The sequence below is a fragment of the Xenopus laevis genome, chromosome 4S (assembly GCF_017654675.1).
Source record: "Xenopus laevis strain J_2021 chromosome 4S, Xenopus_laevis_v10.1, whole genome shotgun sequence".
Taxonomy (NCBI): domain Eukaryota; kingdom Metazoa; phylum Chordata; class Amphibia; order Anura; family Pipidae; genus Xenopus; species Xenopus laevis.
Genome location: NC_054378.1, coordinates 20,276,329 through 20,296,781, shown reverse-complemented (window position 1 = coordinate 20,296,781; position 20,453 = coordinate 20,276,329). Strand labels below are relative to the sequence as shown.

General features: G+C 41.3%; 1 protein-coding gene across 2 annotated transcripts in view; it reads right to left on the bottom strand.

Annotated features, from left to right (window-relative positions):
* Positions 1-20,453, bottom strand: part of gas2.S (growth arrest specific 2 S homeolog) — a 99,261-nt gene that overhangs the window by 60,382 nt on the left and 18,426 nt on the right. For both annotated transcript variants that reach the window (XM_018260314.2, XM_041561013.1), the window contains 2 exons: positions 8,347-8,474; positions 1,642-1,783 (listed from right to left, as the gene is read on the bottom strand). In XM_018260314.2, the coding sequence (XP_018115803.1) occupies positions 1,642-1,783; positions 8,347-8,474 (270 nt within the window). The remainder of the gene's footprint in view (positions 1-1,641; positions 1,784-8,346; positions 8,475-20,453) is intronic.

Below are 20,453 nucleotides of genomic sequence, written 5' to 3'. Positions count from 1 at the left end.
CCTCCTCAGCTCCTGTCATGGTGGACGGTCATCAGGAATTTGAGGTGAAAAGAATCCTGGACTCCCGGGTTTCGAGGGGTACCCTACAATACCTCATTGAGTGGAAGGGGTTCGGCCCTGAGGAGTGTTCCTGGGTAAGAAATTCGGATGTCCATGCTCCTCTCCTGGTCCGAAAATTTCATCGGCAGTTTCCTTCTAACCCAGGTGGTCCTGAGGCCCCCCCTAGGGAGGGGGGTACTGTAATGGAGTCCGAAATCGCTTTACAAGATGGTGGCCAAGATGGCGTCCAAGATGGCGGCTCCCTGGTTCCTCACGGACGCAGCCGGATGATGTCGACTTCTTCCCGCACTCTGATTGGTCGCCGGCGACGGAATGGACGTCGGCGTCAATAATTGGCGCTGGCGTCAGTCGCACACGTCATCGCGTCGGTCGCTGACGTCAGCGCGTCCGCGCTCACGTTATGACGCCGATGCGTCCAAATTGGCGCCAAATCTGGGACTATATTAAGGAGCTCTGGGAATTCACCTGTGCCCAATTATAGGTTTTAGCTTGCTACTCCTGGGTGTGATCTTGTGAAAATCCTTGTTATCCGTGTACCGACCTTTGCCTGAATTCCTCGACCTTGAACCTCTTCTGCCTGGACTGATCTTGTTGCCTGTTTGACCATTCTTTCGTCTCATCCTTATCTGTACTGCGAACTTGGACATTGTTATTTCCTCCCTTGGTCCTCACTACCTCTGAGGCCTTTGGGCCTTACAAGTTGTGAGCATATTCGAATTTATTACAGTAAAAATAATTCACATAAATTCGAAATTCGACCTTTGAGAAATCTGCCCACTAGTTGATACATTTGTTCTGTTTGTCCCTGCTGAGCAGAATCCCTGAGTTTCATTAAGGGCAGCCGTTAGAATAGATATAATAGTTGCTAATATTCCACAGATAAAGCTGAGTAAAGTAATTATATTAATCTAGAGGCATTAAGGTTTGAATGGTAAATTTGACTTTTTGAAAAAATTTTGTGTCAAAGCTCACAAATTGAAATTTAATGGCACCAACTAAATGTAAATTCGAATGTGAGATTTATCACACCTCGACCCTTGGAAACAGTTCAAATTCGAATATTCGCCACCTAAAACCTGTCGAATTCATTCATTCATGGCAGAGGTCCGTTGAACCATTTGTATATTTTAATTGCCTTCCTGACATTTTAAGGAAAACTCGTTTCGAATTCGGGACAATTCGATCAAATATCAGACATTCAAGATTATTCATAAATAATCTCCCATTCGAGTTGTGATTACATTCAAATTTATTAGAGTAAAAATTTCACATAAATTTGAAATTAGACATTTGTTAAATAACCCCCTACATGTAAATTGGAACAGTTCAGATGCTCCTGGATCAATGAGTTTGTAGGAATAAAACACTAGAGACAGGAACATTAAACTCTAACATAAATTTTGGGCAAAACAGTAAAAAATAAAAGATGGAAAGCATTTAAAAAAAAGTATTTATTTCTGATGAACAATATGAAATCAACTGAACTGAAAGAAGTATTTGGAATGTGAACAACCTGTTTAATACAGGGGATGCTAATAATGACCTCAGTAATGATCTTGTAAATAAAGATGGTGTACGTACCTAAGCCTTCTGACTCAAACAAGCAGGTTTCTCCAACACCGATATTTCTGCACCAGGCTAAGAAATTTGCTGTGTTGTCCCTTGCAAAGAAAGAGCCGGATGGGGCATTGGTTCTGTATGGGATCTTCTTTAATGGCAGACTCTGTGGGTATAAACATGAACAAGCATTAGCACCATTCAGCATGAAGTACTGAAAACATGGCAGGGGCATAGGCACCAATTTAAGCAGCAGGACTCATCACAAATCTTTTTCATTTCACAATTTCTTATACAAACTTGATATGGATAATCTATAAAAGTATGGAAATGTTAAAAAGCATTACTGTGAGGATCAGCTACAATGTTTATTGATGACTTCTTTCTATGATTAATATCCCTAAGCTAGCTCCATTAGATGAAATATGGGATAGTGTGCAATGAAATGTAAATGATAGGATATTAGAAGTCACCAGGGCAGCCATCAGGGGGGGACAGGGGGGAGAGTTGTAGGGGGCCCCGAGGGTAAGGGGGGCCCCGGCCATGCCACACTTACTTGATTAGCCTGCCCCCCATCTTTCTGAGAGCTGCTGACTTCGGGAAGGCATGGATGTTTTAGGGGCCCTGGCCACCAATTTTCTCATAATGTGGGGGACGGGGCCCTGGCCACAAATGTTTTTTTTTATGGGGAGCCCTGATCACCAATATCTTTTTATTTTTTATTAACATGTGGGAACCCTAGCCACCAATATTTTTTTAGTTTTTTTACTGTGTGGTGGGGGGCTGACCTGTAGGTGGGGCTTGCGGTGGGTGCAGCCAGGGCCGGAACTAGGGGTAGGCAGAAGAGGCAGCTGCCTAGGGCGCAATGATTGGGGGGCGCTGGGCAGCTACCTCTTCTGCCTACTCCTAGACCGAACCCACCTGTAAATCTGTTTACAATAAGCGCCGCACGCTCGAGTAGCGTTTCTGCGCATGCGCGCCGGGAACATCTTTACTGCGCATGCGCGCCGGAACGCCTTTACTGCGCAAGCACGCCGGGAATGTAGTTACTGAGCATGCGCGAGTGACGGGGTAAAGGAAGGGGCAAGCAGGCTGGCTGGGCTGCCTAGTGTGCTCAGCCTGCTTGGCCCGCCTCTGGGTGCAGCCCATGGGGCCCAGGAAATTTTGTTGTATGGGGCCCTGCGATTTCTGATGGTGGTCCTGGAAGTCACTGAGGAGTTCTGCAACCATATAAAGGCACAAGGCTGCAGGCTGAGTTACACAGGGAACTCTGAGTATCACTCGTGTATTATAAGGGATAATGTACTCCCTACTGTAAATGATAAGGATATTAGAAGTCACTGAGGGGTTCTGTGACCATATAAAGGCACAAGGCTGCAGGCTGAGTTATACAGGGAACTCTGAGTATCACTCATGTATTATAAGGGATAATGTCCCCCCCTACTGTAAATGATAAGGATATTAGAAGTCACTGAGGGGTTCTGTGACCATATAAGGCACAAGGCACAAGGCTGAGTTATACAGGGAACATTATCACTCATTTATTATAAGGGATAATGTACCCCCTACAGGAAGTCATAAGGATTTTAGAAATTATGTGACCATATAAAAGAAGTCTCTAATCAATATATTTTCAGAGGGTGCCAGGCAATGGCGTAGCAGCTTGCTGAACAAGTGTCTACCTTGGGTCCAGTTGGTTTATCAATAATTATATTTCCATGTAGTGAGTGTTTATGGTGCTAAATTTACATGACAAATCTAACATTCCTCTGAAGCCACGTTGTCCCCCAAAGTTACCCCTCTCAAATATGACCTAGACTGCTCCCTTGTTGCCCCCCATTTTACTTTGGTGTCTGGCTGATGTTGGTGCATGTGATTTAATCACAGGATGTGGATGTTTGAGCATTTGGGCTATGATGTCATGGCTCAACCATTCCTACTTCTAAACTCCCGCGGTGCTGAATTTCACTGCTGTTGTGAAACCAAAGAGAAAACAACACGTTTATTGATTTCTTTTAGATTCTTTTTTTTTTTTTTCAAATTAGTTGACTAGATGGGATTGATCTTAAAAAAATATAATTTCCCCAAACAGAAATGGGTTTAATCATCAATACAGGTGATGAGGAAAAAGATACAAATTCGGTGCAAAGATACAATGAGGTATATTTATCAACAAAGTGAAGTTAGATATCACCACAGTCTGCTAGAGTGAAATATCGCCTCTCTCCATTCATTTCTATGGATTTTTTAAAGGCTTAGTTATCAAAGGGTAAAAGTTCACCATTTGATAAATACGCCTTTAAAAATCACATAGAAATGAATGGAGAGAGGTGGTATTTTACGCTAGTGGACTGTGGTGATCTCTAACTCACTCTTTGATAAATATACCCCATCGAGTCACTTTCATTAAATATGGGCTAAATAAAAAAAAGTATGTCTGATGGGAATTGCCTTAGGCTAAGCCTGGTACTCTGGTAGCTCAGTCTGACTCTGGACATCACATTAGCTCAAATGCATGATCCCATTGACACTATAATTAAGCTTTACTTGTTCCTAAGCAGAAGAACATCAGAGCAGCCTCTTTCTTTCTCCTGATAACTTCCTTGACTACTTGGTGGTCAGACTGGTGGGAACTAACCAGCAGGTGGCGCTGTTGTAACAAAATTCATTCATATTAACAGCACATGTATCCCTTAATATCTTGGAATTAAAAGAAAGTAAATAGTGAATGTAAATTACAGAAGTGCTTAGAATAGCCCCCTCATCAATTTTACAATCATTAATTTAAAGGGTTTTTTTTCCAAATGAATCAGTTGATAGTGCTGCTCAAGCAGAATTGAATTGAAAACAGAATTGAAATCTGCACTGAAATCCATTTCTCAAAAGAGCAGACAGATTTTTTTATATTCAATTTTGAAATCTGACATGGGGCTAGACATATTGTCAATATTCCAGCTGCCCCAAGTCATGTGACTTGTGCTCTGATAAACTTCAATCACTCTTTACTGCTGTACTGCAAGTTGGAGTGATATCACCCCCTCCCTTCCCCCCCCCAGCAGCCAAACAAAATAACAATGGGAAGGTAACCAGATAGCAGCTCCCTGACACAAGATAACAACTGCCTGGTAGATCTAAGAACAACACTCAATAGTAAAAACCCATGTCCCACTGAGACACATTCAGTTACATTGAGAAGGAAAAACAGCAGCCTGCCAGAAAGTATTTCTCTCCTAAAGTGCAGGCACAAGTCACATGACCAGGAGCAGCTGGGAAATTGATAAAATGTCTAGCCCCATGTCAGATTTCCAAATAGAATATGAAGAAATCTGTTTGCTCTTTTGAGAAACGGATTACAGTGCAGAAGTCTGCTGGAGTAGCACTATTAACTGATGCGTTTTGAAAAAAACATGTTTTCCCATGATAGAATCCCTTTAATTATGGTGTCAATGGGATCATGCCTTTGAGCTAATGTGATGTCCAGGGTCAGACTGACCTACCAGAGTACCAGGCTTAGCCTAAAGCAATTCCCATCAGCCTGTACTTATTTTGTTCATATTTAGCCCATATTTAATGAAGGTGACATAATGGGGTATATTTATCAAAGAGTGAGTTAGGGATCACCACAGTCCACTAGCGTGAAATACCACCTCTCTCCATTTATTTGTAATGGATATTTAAAGGCGTATTTATCAAATAGTGAATTTTCACTTTCACCCTTTGATAAATAAGCCTTTAAAAAATCCATTGAAATGAATCAAGAGAGGCGATATTTCACTCTAGCAGTCTCTGGTGATCTCTAACTTCACTCTTTGATAAATATACCCCATTGTATTTGCACCGAATTTGTATCTTTTTCCTCATCACCTGTTTTCTCATTTTAACTGTTTCCCACCAGTCTGACCATCAAGTAGTTAAGAAAGTTGTCAGGAGAAAGAAAGAGGCTCCTCTGATGTTCTTCTGATTAGGAATAAAATAAGAAAAAATTCTCACATCTTTCCTAAGCAGAAGAACATCAGAGCAGCCTCTTTCTTTCTCCTGACATCTTCCTTGACTACTTGATGATCAGACTGGTGGGAAACTGACCAGCAGGTGGCATTGTTGGAACAAAATGCATTCATATTAACAGTACATGTATCCCTTAATATCTTGGAATTAAAAGAAAATAAATAATGAATGTAAATCACAAAAGTTCTTAGAATTGCACCCTCATCCATTTTACATTCACTTATTTTAAAGTTTACTTATCCTTTAAAATCAGCTCTGGGTAATGTTTGGGATATTACAGCTGCCTTACGTTCAAATCCAAATAAGAAAGAGAAATGAGTGGGAAAGCTTAACATTCTATTGATTTTAGATATCAAGGGAAATCTTTTCTACCAAATAACTTCAGGTATTTCCATTATATTGCCATTATTGATCCCGGGAAGGGAAATCGTGTTTCCTCAGGACAAGTTACTGGGGTTGAAGAGAGAATACTTCGGATTGTCAAGTTATTTCCTTTTGGCTCAGCTCTTTAAAGGGCGAATTTGATATGGATGTTTATTCCCACAAGTGCTTAGAGTGAGGCCAGATTTATGGGATATTATTGAAGGGCTGCAAATTATGAATGAACTGGAATTCTGTGTTGAAAGGTTCCCTAAAATTTGATGTGTAAAAGGAATCTCTAGAGAGCAGGTGTATCATACTGAAACAAACACTACTGGATTCCTCAGCCAGTTCCATTGAGAGTGCTGGGAGGGGTATTTAAAATAGGTAAAGAAGGAAGGGGGTCTGTGACTGGACATCTGAGACTTTAAAAGAGACAAAGGACCCAGTGAATTGAGTTGAATGGGGCAATTCAGGTTCACTCCCATAAATACAAATATACAGAGAAAGAATGTTCTGGGCAATAACTATACCCTCATACTGTACTGTCTAAGGGAATCAATATGGCACCTGATTCCTCCTATATGTATAAATACAAATATACAGAGAAGGAATGTTCTGGGCACACAATAAGCAATACCCTCATACTGTACTTTCTAAGGGAATCAATATGGCATCTCCTACCATATGTATAAATACAAATATACAGAGAAGGAATGTCCTGGGCACACAATAAGCTATACACTCATACTGCACTGTCTAAGGGAAACAATATGGCATCTCCACCCATATACACTTCTTGCTTAATCTTGCTTCACTTCCCAAACTCTGGCCGCTCGGCGACCGGGGGGGGGTTTCTTTTTTCTTTTTCCGGCCGCCAGCTGGAGCCTTACCAAGGCAATCAATGGCATTGCACCCGCACATTTCAGCAACTTTTTTTGTGTTTGATTTGGGCATCGCTGGATGGGTGTCATAGTCACTTTGGCTGGACCCCAGGCCATGACTTACGCCCTGGTGGAAGCTTCGGCAGAACCCACAGTAAACGGGACTCCCCCTAGCCACAAGGCGAAGGGGAGTCCAAATGGCCTTAAACCCCTTTGGGGGGATGGTGGGGCTCACCTTAGCTTTGGCGAAGGTGGACCCACCCGCTCATACTGTTCCTTCGGGGACACTTGGGCATCGGAGCCCATGCCTTCGAGTCGGACTCGGAAAGGATGATTCAATATCATCTCCTCCTCCATATGTATAAATACAAATATACAGATCAGTAATGTTCTGGGCACACAATAAGCTATACCCTCATACTGTACTATCTATGGGAATCAATATGGCACCTCCTCCCATATGTATAAATAGAAATATACAGAGAAGGAATTTTCTGTTCACAGAGTATATACAAAATAGCAGATGAACAATAATTACAATTATTCTTTTGTTTTTTCATTCCAAAGGCTACAGGACAGCTCTTACCATCTGAGCTCCATGTGATCAGATTGAGTCGGTATGGATCACAAGCTCACAATTATGCAACAATGTCATCTAGCTGCATTCCTGAGACTGGTTTGCGACACAATGAATCTTTGATAACATCTCTGACTGGTGCCCACCCAAGCAGTCTGCAGAGGTTGCAGCAATTTTAATATTTTTATCTAAGAGGAATAGCACAGTGATTCTTGAAAAAGTCACGCACAGCTCTTGCCCTTAAACTCTAATCTCAAAGAAAACCCTATGTTTATGCTCATGGGAACCCCTGGGAGGAATAGAAATATTTTTATGTATAATGGAGCCTTTACTGTGTAGCATTCTATTGACTAACATGTTGCTTCCTTGCAACAAGACCATTTTGCACCTTATGCACCAAAGTAGTCGCAGCTAAAAGAGGCACAAAAGCATTGTGTAAGGCATTTTTAATTGAGAAAATTCTGTCTATTTGTTGCACCTAGCAATTGTAAATCAGTTCTATAATGTTCCTGTGTTTTCTATGCTAAAATGATTTGTCAGAATTTGGAAAGTCATCTCAATGATTAGGCCATTGAAACAACTGCCAGATGCACTAGGGTTTGTAAAAGAAATGTTTAGAAAAATATATACCGTAAAAAAATATCATAAACGTATAAAGCTTCACATGGTCCTAGATGCCAATATAAGATAGTGTGAAACACAGGGAGCGTGTGTTTAATAGGCAGAGGCAATGAGATGTGTGTAGTTCTTTTCCATGTTATTCTGATGTCATACACATCCACAAATAGGCAGATTATTACATAAAGAATCAATATGACAGGGGAGTCCACCCCAGAGGTATTCCCCAGCTGCTAACTGCACTCAGAAACCAATGTCAGAGCTGGAGGGCCCTCTGAAATTCACCTTTTTAAGTTTCCTGTTGGCATCCGTATGATTTTCTCGAAATTTATCCTGTAGGGTCTCGGCGAGCTGACAGAGCAAGGCGCCGTTATCCAACTTCTCCATAAACGTCTCTGCTGTTATTTCTTTCCCTGTCCAAAAGCAAAATGTCACATAATGTGAGTCAGGACTCGTCCAGGGAAAAAGGCCAATTAGCAGAAAGATTCCCTTCTTGGCTATTACAGTAAAATACCATCCTGATCTTTCCTAAAGCAGAGGTATCTGTCATGTACCAAAATGTCACACAGGAAAAATGGAAGGGGGGAAACAGAGAGACACAGAAATAGTTTAGAAAGGAAATAAAATCACTGCAACTGTCATCCCGGCTAGAACTTTATAGAGCAATTTCTCTGTATATTTATATTTACTAGATATTAGGGATAACCATGATTTTGGTTTGGGATGTAGCCAATCCTAGCCATTTTTTTTGAGGATTCTAAATTGGCTCGAGTTCTGCTGATCCAAGAACAAACTCCTTAATGTCATGTGACTTTCAAACTTAAGACCAGAAATTATTTAAATGAGGCAATTGTTGTGGATTTTACTTATACCTGAATGGTTTGAATTCAGTTAAGTGTTCAGGCCAATTCCAAACTTGTGACCAGTGATGTGTGGGTCAATAAAAAGTTGACACTAACACGCCCATTCCCGACCCATGCCCAACTCGGCTGATCTCTGATGTCATGAAGGGGGGGAGGGCAGAAGGAAGAGCTCACCCGAACCCGACCACAACTCGAAAATCTTGTGTAGGAATTGATCCAAACGTGCCCAACCCGCAGGTGGGACGGGGAGTTTATAACAAGCAGTGGGTGGGACTAAAAAACTCTCAGCTTACAGGGGGGAGTAACATGATCAATTGTATCCCAATACTCATTTCAGAGCCACACAGCACCAACAATGGACTGCCCATTTCACAACCAGACTAAACTGACATTAACTAACAGGGAGAATCAGGATCTGTAGCAGGTAATAATTCAAATTAACACAATTTTTGAGGCTTAAAATAAACTAAAATTGACCAGTACATCTTTCTGTACCATGTGCACTGTTTGAAATGCAGGTAGAGAAGAAAAGCAATTAGAGTGTAGCTGGCAATTAAAGGAAAACTTTACAGTCTCTGTCTCATTAAGTCAGGGCTGACCTGAGAGAGGTTACTGTAACTCAAGAACAGAGCAAGAGAAATAAGACTTTAATGAGCTTCAGATTTCTGCTGTTAAAATGAAAATATTTTCCATGTTGTCTGTCTAAGGTCTGGCATCTGATCTGGAACCAGCTGAAAAATCCCATCACCGAGACAGGGATTCTGATAAGGTTTGGAGCCCGCGGCTCCAATATGATTCAGCCAAGGCAGCAATTCTGCATAAGTATTTATAGAATAAATGTCCAAAACCACAAGCATGGCCTCCTGTTTCCTTAATTATTATTAATTTGCACTGAAACTGATACAATAACAAGTATGGGAAAATAATGAGGACCAGATGTGTAAGGTACACATTTATAAACCAATTATCTGGGGAAAGACAGCACCAAGAATGCTGGGAACACTGAGATCATATCATTGGAATGGTATTAATAAATGGGAATTCCTGCAGGGTATAAGCAATATTTATTCTATTGACTGTGGCTATGGGATAGCAGGTATAGTAGGGAGAGATGGTGCCTATAGTAACAGTGGGATAATAGTCTCTGGGAAGGGATTGTGGCTGTGGGATAGCAGGTATAGTAGGGAGAGATGGTGCCTATAATAACAGTGGGATAATAGTCTCTGGGAGGGGACTGTGACTGTGGGATAGCAGGTATAGTAGGGAGAGATGGTGCCTATAGTAACAGTGGGATAATAGTCTCTGGGAAGGTAGTGTGACTGTGGGATAGCAGGTATAGTAGGGGGAGATGGTGCCTATAGTAACAGTGGGATAATAGTCTCTGGGAAGGGAGTGTGACTGTGGGATAGCAGGTATAGTAGGGAGAGATGGTGCCTATAGTAACAGTGGATAATAGTCTCTGGGAAGGGAGTGTGACTGTGGGATAGCAGGTATAGTAGGGAGAGATGGTGCCTATAGTAACAGTGGGATAATAGTCTCTGGGAAGGGAGTGTGACTGTGGGATAGCAGGTATAGTAGGGACAGGGGCGCGCCGCCAATGAGGCGAGTTGAGAAACTCAGGCAACGCAGGTGAGGTTTCCAGGGGCGGCAAAAAGCCGCTCCTGGTACCTTTAAGAGCCGAATTTCCGGGTTTTAAACCGGAAATTCGGCTTTACTATTGCGAGAGAGCGCAATTGCGCTCTTCGCATTAGTGTTCCTGCCGGCGAGGGAGGGGCGGCATTGAAGGAGCCGCCTCAGGCGGCGCTGTAAGGAGAATCGGCGCTGAGTAGGGAGAGATGGTGCCTAGTAGTTAGGGAGATAATAACATCAGGAAAGGGACTGGGCTGAAGAATGGCTGATATAGAAGAGGGGATGGGGGAGTTTTGATGTGAAGAGTGAGATGAAGGGGGTGATTTTAGCAGGAGAAGCTAGAGATACTTGACTCTAAAAGAAGACTTATAGGGGTTCAAGCACTTTTTCCAGGTCAGTTGGTTTCAAATAGTTCACCAGAAATAAAGACTTTTTCCAATTACTTTCTATTTGTGTAAAGTTTCATTTTTCACCTTCACAGACTCTTTCACTGTTATAAATTGTTACATTTAATTGACACATTTGCTACAGTTGTCCCTGCTGAGCAGATCCCTGCCTGTTAGAATTGATATATAGTTGTTAATATTCCACAGATGCTACTGAGAAATGTATCAACTAATTGTATCAACTAAATGTAGCAAATTGTAACAGTTTAGATGCTCCTGAATCACTGAACTGCCAGACAAACACTATAGACACGAACATTAAACTTTGAACTTTAATTTTGGGAAAACAGTGAAAAAATTTTTTTTTAAAAAAAGGAAAGCAATTGAAAATAGGGAATGAAGGGAGTTTGGCATATACTGACATTTTCCATGGTTAAAAGGTTATATAACATTTTTGGTCCTGCTCGCGTACCATATGAGAGACTGCTGGATGACTATATAGACAATAGATAACTAGCCAGCACTGCTGCATTTGTTATGTCTAACTCCCATTGGGGCAAATTTACTTACCTGTGAAAATCCGCCAGAGATGGCTTCGCGCACATCGCAACACTTCGCCAGGCGTAAATTCGCCTGGACAACACTAATTCACGAAGATCCGAATTTGCGAACAGGGTACCGGATGCTTGCGAAGTTGCGCTAGCGAAAATACAATCAGCAGTTTGAAGTTACGCTAACGTTGGCTAATTTGCATACGGCGTGCAGTAGTGTTACACTACACAAGGCCAGGGAACCTTAATAAGTTGTTATAATGCCCTTCACATGTGCCCACGGTATAGTTTAGGTGCAATATGTTATCAAATGTAGGGGGGAAAGAGGGTACCCCAAAAAATATTTTGATCTTTTTCAGCCTATCACCCTGTAAAAAGTAAAAGACGCCAGAGTTTTTTTGGGACAGAAAAAGTTTACTTTTTTTGACAAACTCCTATCTACTTTATTGGACTTCGCCTGGTCTGAGCTGGTGAATTAAACTCTGGCGCAAGAGATAACGTTCAGTAAAATCAAAAACTTTCGCCAAGGTGAAAATTCACCTGGCGTTAGAGTGCGAAGTTGCGCCAGAGTCTATCTCCTTCTCCAGCGAAATTATGCCAGCGACTGTTAGTAAATCGGCAAAGTGCCGAAATGACGTCACGCTGGCGAATAGCCACTTCACCCTTTAGTTAATTTGCCCCATTATCTCATCTGCCGCTGTCTCTCATGCTCATGGTCCAGCTATGAATGCTGGGAGTATAAAGCCAGTGACAGCACATTCCCAGTTGCTATTGGCTGCTTCCCACAATCTTTAATAGATTTTTCTTTGAATTCAACTTTTCTATGTCAGTTACACTTGGAGCTGCCAGACTTGTGACACTGCGGTGGGTAAAGTCTACACATCTGCACAATGTATTATATATCCGTAGGCTGCTCTCTGTGGGATTGTCACGTCTTTCTCAAGAGTAAGAAAATATCCAAGCAGGCCAAGATTTGTATGGCCAATATTTGGCGTGTGTGTACCAGCTCATGCTGCATAATATCCCTCAGTTTGCACACCAGCATTTGCTAAATGCATGCATCAGTCCCTGCTCCAGTGGAGCTTACAATCTATGTTCCCTATCAGTGCCTGGCCGAGTTTGCTGGACGCCCTAGGCTAGTGTGCATGTGCAGAAGAGCGTGTACATGCGAATATGTGTACAAGCGAATATGTGTTGCAACTTGCAGGTGGGGGACATAAAGGTCTGAATTAGGGAAGGCTTTAGAAGAGGTACACACCTCTTCTGCCTACCACTAGTACCGGCTTTGTTCCCTATCACATTAATTTACATCAGGGGCAGTTTAAGAGCCAAATAATCTAGCTATATAGTCAGAACAGAGATAGACACATAACTAGGAGTATTCCACAATACTCTTCGCTCCTGCTGTAAAAATGATACTTGATGCTAATGTTATCACACAATGAGATTCGTTCAAATGTTCAAAAATAATTCACTGTATTAATAAAACAGTATTGATGAGCGAATTTATTTGGCAGACGCGAATTCGCGGCAAATAAATTCGCAAAACCGCAGAGAAAATTTGCCGTCGTAAAAATTTTTCGGTTTCGCGAATTTTTAGGCGAAGCGAAATGCCCCAAATTTGCCCATCACTATAAAACAGTACTTTATGAATGAAAATGAATCCTTTTTGTAGGCAAAACAATCCTGTTGGGTTTGTTTCATGTTTAAATTATCTTTTTAGCAGACTTATTGTCACGTTTGTTATCCCAAACCTGAACAGATGCTAAGGTTCCCGCCATGGTTCATGCTTCTGCCTATAACAGGCGCCTTTCAGGTCAGTAGGTGAACTTTGCTACTTGGATGCTGCTAGGTCTTAAAGTGAGAGAACCAAGGCAAAGGTTCTGGGCAGGCAAGGGTGAGAACCAGAAGATGTTTCAGGAAGGACGAGGAAAGCGTAAACGCAGTACAAAGTGAAGATCCGGAAGAATAGTCAGTTACAGGCAAAGGTCAGTACAGGCAGTGAATCAGCAGAGGTCAGGGACAGGCAAGGATCAAGAGCAGGAAACCAAACAATAAGCTCACCACACAAAGGTGCCTTTCAATATTTTAATTTCGCGCAATCTAAATGATGTCACATGGCTCAACTGATTTAAAAAGACGAGCAGCCATAGCCCAAATTAGACAAAAGCAGCGCAAGAGATATTACACTTATGGTATGGATATCCAAATGAAAGATTAAAAATACTTGATCCGGAAAACTCCAGGTCCAGAGCATTCTGGATAACAGGTCTAATACCAGTAATCAGGAAAAATAATAATATGTGTAAGTACCTCTTAGTCCAGCTCTGCCTAACTGTATGTTTTTCCAGGCGAGTATGGGAATTCCCAGAGTTTATGTATGAAAGCAGATGTTGGAGCATAACAGCAAGACAACAGAGCTAACCATCGCCCCTCACATGCCCACAAGGTCTCTATCATATGTCAGGGTCAGGGGCAGATTAGGGTTGGTTTCATTTACTTTTACTGCATCACTGGTGTTGACAGTGATATCATCATGCTGGAGGTACAGTAGCATCTCTGTATTTCAAAAGACCAAAGGTACCGCGCCACAAGCAGCGTTCCATATTAACTCTTAGCATGTTAAACCTCACTGCCTGCAGCATGCTACTCTTTCCCTAAACTAAAAAAATCACTTGGAGACTGAGTTTGCACAGCACATCTGCATCCAATGAAAAATATATTAGGTGTCGGCTTTCAATATGCCATATTTTATGGCTGCGAGAGGTGGTACATCTGTGCTAGAGAGGAGTCCCTGACATGCTTTACTGTTCAGCTCTATTGATTCAAATGGGGCGAGTGCACACGGCTCAAAAGGGAGGATTTTTTTTTAATGTAAATGGAAAATACATTAAGGGCCTTAAATGTTTCTTACAAGGAACAATAACTGCTGGGAAGGTATGGCCAATGGATAATATAATGTACTTTGTGCCCATTGTGCTGCCTCAGCCTACCTGAAAATCTGCTCGTCTGTCTGTCTGCTTAGCACTGATATTCTGATCTGTTTTAGTTACAGATATAGAGAATCTGTATATATAGATCATTCATCTATTTATACAGTTGCACACCTATTTTCAGTCTGTCTACAATCCTTACCATGTCTCAGTCTAATCTCTCTCTCTCTCTCTTTCTCTCTCTCTCTCTCTCTCTCTCTCTCTCTTTCTTTCTTTCTCTCTCTTTATCATCTATCTATCATCTGCCATGTATATGTCAATGACAGTGGCTAAATCCACACTCAGTTAAGCATATTCACCTAACATCTCTCCTGAAGCTACATGGCCTCTTGCAGGTATCACCTATAATAACAATAATAATAACAGTGAGGCCAAGAGAGTATTTGGCCACAGTCAGAGCACCGGCAGATGGGTAAGCCCACACACACTGTCAGGTTAGAAGGGAAGTTCCTGACACCTGGTATGTGTGTGGTAACATAGTAAGTTAGGTTGAAATAAGACACACGTCTATCAAGTTCAAACTATTTAAACCTGCCTAATTGCTAGTTGATCCAGATAAGGCAAAAAAAACCATTTGAAGCCTCTCCAATTTGCCTCAGAGGGGCAAATATTCCTTCCTGACTCCAAAATAGCAATCAAACTAGTCCCTGAATCAACTTATACTATGAGCTATCTTCCATAACCCTGTATTCTCTCACTTGCTAAACACCATCCAACCCCTTTTAACGGCATCTAATGTATCAGCCTGTACCACTGATTCAGGGAGAGAATTCCACATCTTCACAGCTCTCACTGTAAAAAAACCCTTTCCCAATATTTAGGAGGAACCTCCTTTCTTCTAATCGGAATGGGTGCCCCCGTGTCAGCTGGAAAGACCTACTGGTAAATAAATCATTAGAGAGATTATTACATGATCCCCTTATATATTTATACATAGTTATCATATCATCCCATAAGCGCCTCTTCTCCAACATCCCCAATTTGGTTAGTCTTTTCTCATAGCTAAGATTTTCCATACCTTTTACCAGCTTAGTTGCCCTTCTCTGTACCCTCTCTAATTTAATAATGTCCTGTTTGAGTGATGGAGACCAAACTGTACAGCATATTCTAGATGGGGCCTTACAAGTGCTCTATACAGTGGAAGAATGACCCCCTCCTGCCTTGAATCAATACCCCTTTTAATACAGCGCAAGACCTTATTTGCCCTTGATGCTGCTGACTGGCATTGCTTGCCACAGCCAAGTTTATTATCTACAAGGGCTCCCAGGTCCTTTTCCATAATGGATTTACCTAGTGCAGTCCCATTAAGGGTATAAGTGGCTTGGATATTTTTACATCCCAGGTGCATGACTTTACATTTTTGAACATTGAATCTCATTTGCCACTTAGCTGCCCAGATTGCCAGTTTGTCAAGATCATGTTGCAAGGATGCCACACCCTGGATGGAATTAATTGGACTGGATAGTTTTGTGTCATCTGCAAACACTGATACATTACTTACAACACCCTCCCCTAAGTCATTAATGAACAACTTAAATAAAAGTGGACCCAATACCGAGCCCTGAGGGACCCCACTTAGAACCTTATTCCAAGCAGAGAATGTACCATTAACAACCATCCTGGTATAACCTTATTTTGCCAGCCCCACAAAAAAAATGTTGAGCCCCCCTCCGAATTGCACGGCTTGCTTGTATTGGATAGCGTGGGTTCAGGTAGGAGGTAGAGAGGGTGCAGCCTTGCAGCCAAGGGGTGTGCTAATATGTGGTTACACCATTGGCATGTATCGTACATATGTATACCTCCCAACATTTTGGAAAAAGAAAAAGGGACAATGCACATTTTTGTGGCCACACCCCCTAATTACCATGTTAATTTTAAAGAATTTGGCAGGTTATGAAAATTTGAGCACATTTCTGTGGTTTTTATGTGTTATTTCAGTTTTGCTAATGAAGGTGAATTGCCATTTAAGCTGTGAGAGACCTGCATATCTTATATTGTTACAAAAGTACCAAAGTATCTATTCTGGGCTCTCTGCAGTACCGTAACTGGAGGGGGGGCGGGCTGGATGCAGGACGGCAGTGTGCGAGCTGCCGGGGGGCCCTGAGGGGGTGCGGGCCCTGGCCCAATTGCACCCCCTGCTCCCCCGTAGTTCCGCCACTGGCTCTCTGGCAAAAGCCAATTAAATTAGAAACTTTGCTTTTTTCTTTTTCTAGCTGTTCAGTGTAGGAGATCAAAGAGAAAGTCGGGACATTTCAGTAACAAACCCGGGACTGCGGATTGAGCTGTCAAAATCTGGACTGCCCAGAAAAATGGGACAGTTGGGAGGTATGCATATGTGAACAGGAGAAATGACGAGCAAGAAGGCGAAGTAACACAGAAGTACAGAAAAGGAATTGTAGTCAATAAATGGAGATACAAGCAGCTTGAGATTCAATAAATGGAAAATGACCTGTGAGGTAACCAGGAAGAACTTAGAGCAAATGAGGAAGTGAAGGACAGTGTCCTAAGAGGAAAACAGGAAATACTTACAGCAAAGTAAAGTGAGGAACAGTACCCTAAAGAACCAGGAAGTACTTACAGTAAATAAGACTAAGATAAGCAATTGTTCGTATATAAAGACATGGAACAGAGAATTAGAATTCATGAATTGCATACAGTATAAGTAACTAGTTATCTCTCATCTAATCAATATATCTATAAGTCTATCATCTCAATTTTTAGATCAGCTATCTATATCTATTTTTATTCAATCTCTCAATATTAAACACTCGTTACTCGCCACTATAGCATCATCGTGGTGGAGCTGTCACCCTGCCATTGATCCAGGGGTATTCCAATTAAAGGAGAAGGAAAGCTACCAAAGTATTTTATAGGCAATAGATTCACAACAGTAGTACAAGCTTTAACGCTATATTTATTCAGCAGAATGCTTTACCATAACTGAGTAAACAGCTCTAGAAGCTCTCTCTGTTTATTTAGAATAGCAGCTGCCATATTAGCTTGGTGTGACATCACTTCTTGCCTGAGTCTCTCCATGCTCACTCATAGCTCTCGGCCTTTGATTTTAACAGGAAGGGGAGGAGAGAGGGGGAGAGAGGAGCAAACTGAGCATGCTCAAGCCCTAGCCCTGGAGGTTTAAGCTGAAAACAGGAAGTCTGATACGGAAGCCCATGTGTACACAATACAAGGAAAGAAATGATGTGTTTCTTTTGAGGGTTTACTGGTGTTTTTATATTCAGCTTTCTGATAAAGTTTACTTAATTTTAGCCTTTCCTTCTCTTTTAAACATCTACCCAAATTTTCCCCTATAAGGCCAGGTTAAATCCTGCAGTTTGGGAGTTGCACCATGAGATTTGGTGGGGTTGGAAGAAGCATGGAAGGGTTGACTGATATACAGAACAGCTATTACAAGACCACAAGCATACATGTTACCGTAATGCAACCCCAACACATTAGTATTTGCTTCTCAAGCGGAACTATAAAAATAGCAAAGAAAGGAATCTCAAAGTAACTTTTTTTTTTATTTCAGTTCTTGGAGGGCAATGGCCCATGAACCAAAAACAAAACCCAATGCTCATCGACAGGCCAAAGAAAACAAAATATATGGAAGCAGCAACACGCAGCGAGCGTTTGTAGGTACTGACGTCATGGAACATTGTGGTGTGAGGTCGATCTCAATAGAAACTAAATGGTTTATGAAATGTGTAGAAATTGGATACACTTGATATTCTATCATTCAAAGATAAAAAAATTTTTTAATTTATTTTATTTTTTTAACAATACCTTTAATGCTCTTTAACTTTAAATCTGCCCCAGATTTTTACATTTTGTTTTTAAAATTGTGAAACAGATAATAAATAACCGGAAACTGTTTGAAAACACTTAAATCTACAGACGTGACGGGTCACCGAACTCATCCAATGCGGTGGTGGCAGAACTCCCCACATGCTTTTGCAATTTCACGCCAAATTAAAAAAAGTAGTCGACCACCGTGACCGCTAATTGCTTGGTTGTTTATTGGTTGGGTAAAATGAGAAGCACGAATATGAGAAGTCTGGCGCTAATTTATTTAAAGGGCCACCAAGGGTCATTCCTTTATGGATTCATAACATCTATAAGGAAAAGGGGAGTATATGGGAATATTTTCTCTATGTTTGTTTTTTTTCGCAGTCATGTTTTTAAAAAAATATATTTTCTTTTTATTTCTATGAACTTTTTAAAATGTCACTGCAAGTGACTCTCAATGTTCCTCTTTGAGATAACTTTTAGTATGATGTAGAGAGTGATATTCTGAAACAATTTGCATTTTTTTTTCATTTTTTATTATTTGTGGATTATGAATTATTTAGCTCTTTATTCGTCAGCTCTCCAATCTGCCATTACAGCAATCTGGTTACTAGGCTCCAAGGCTAGCAACCATGCATTTTTAGAGACTGGAATATGAATAGGAGAGGGTCTGAATAGAAAGAAGAGTAATACAAACAGCAATAGCAATACATTTGTAGCAGAGTATTTGTTTTTTTAGACGGGGTCAGTGACCTACATTAGAAAGATGGGAAAAGTAAGAAGAAGAAGGTAGATATTTAAAAAAAACTAAAAAAAATAAATAATGAAGACCAATTGAAAAGTTTCACAACCAGTTACTCTCCTCCAAGGCCTCCTCTTGTTCTATATTGGCCGTAAATCAGTTAAGGTGGCCATACACGGGCAGAATAAAGCTGTTGATATTGGTCCTTTAGACCGATTCTGTATCTTATCTTACCGGGGGCTCCCGACAGGTCCTCCCGATCTATATCAGGCCAAAAATTGGGCAGATATCGATCAGTCAAGTTAGATACTTTCAGCAATCCAGGACCGTCGGCTAGTTGATGCAGTCGGCGGCCATTCGCAGCATTGTAATCCAATTGTTTGGCCCCAGGGCCAAACGTTCAGATTCACCTATCTCCCAGCCGTTAGTGGCCATATCAGGTTAAGTGTAGTGTATGGCCACCTTTTGTTGGAAGGGATGTGGCCAATAAGCAGCTGATAAGCCTCTGCCAAGAGATAGAGTAGCAGCTAGATCTTTGCAGTTCTGTATCACCTTAGATCTCTCCATAGGCCTTTATCAAGATGTTCCCTCTTTTTTTACTCTCTTGGCAGCTTCGTGGTCAGATAAGTAACTTTCATGGAGACAAAGGATATTTGTTAATAACCTTAAACTAAATAGCTTATACTGTATATTTCTTTCCTTTTCACTTGGCATGAGACAGGAATTGATATTCAACGTGATTCATCTTTCCTTCCACTCCATTCTCCTACTCTATTCTGCTACTCTACCTGAAATTCCTTCTTCCCAAATTAAAGCCAAATCAAGCAGATATGATCATTTGGCCAAAAATCTGATTCTATGCAGGCCCATTGGAATAGAATTAATGGGTTTACCCCCAAAATGTTGCACTTCCGCAATAAACTTTGCAAGGGTTTGTCCCTGCTTGCACCTGCCTTGAGTGCCAGTGATTCTTTTACTTTTATAAAAGGAGGTTGCTGATTCCTCACTGGGCACCGTATGTTCAATCGGATACACTTTTTGCGTATGTTTTAGCATAACTTTATATGTAACTGGCACAATTTACATCATTTTCAAATCATAACCAGACCCCTTCTGGACAACAATCCCCCAATAGCATCCATGAAAATCAATTCAGCAGGAACAGCTCCCTACGTTTGCTCATAGCCTGTACAGAGAGATCCCATAAAACTATGGCAGCAGAGGGATTCCCCTGTACTAAGCACAATTCAGCAGAAACAGCCCCATAAGTTCTCTCATAGCCTGTAGGGATGTAGCGAACGGCGGAAACCCATAAACTTCAATGGGAAGGCGAATTTTAAAAGCTAGAAAAGACATTTCTGGCCAGAAAAATGATTTTAAAGTTGTTTAAAGGGTGCAACGACCTGGACAGTGGCATGCCAGAGGGGGATCAAGGGCAAAAA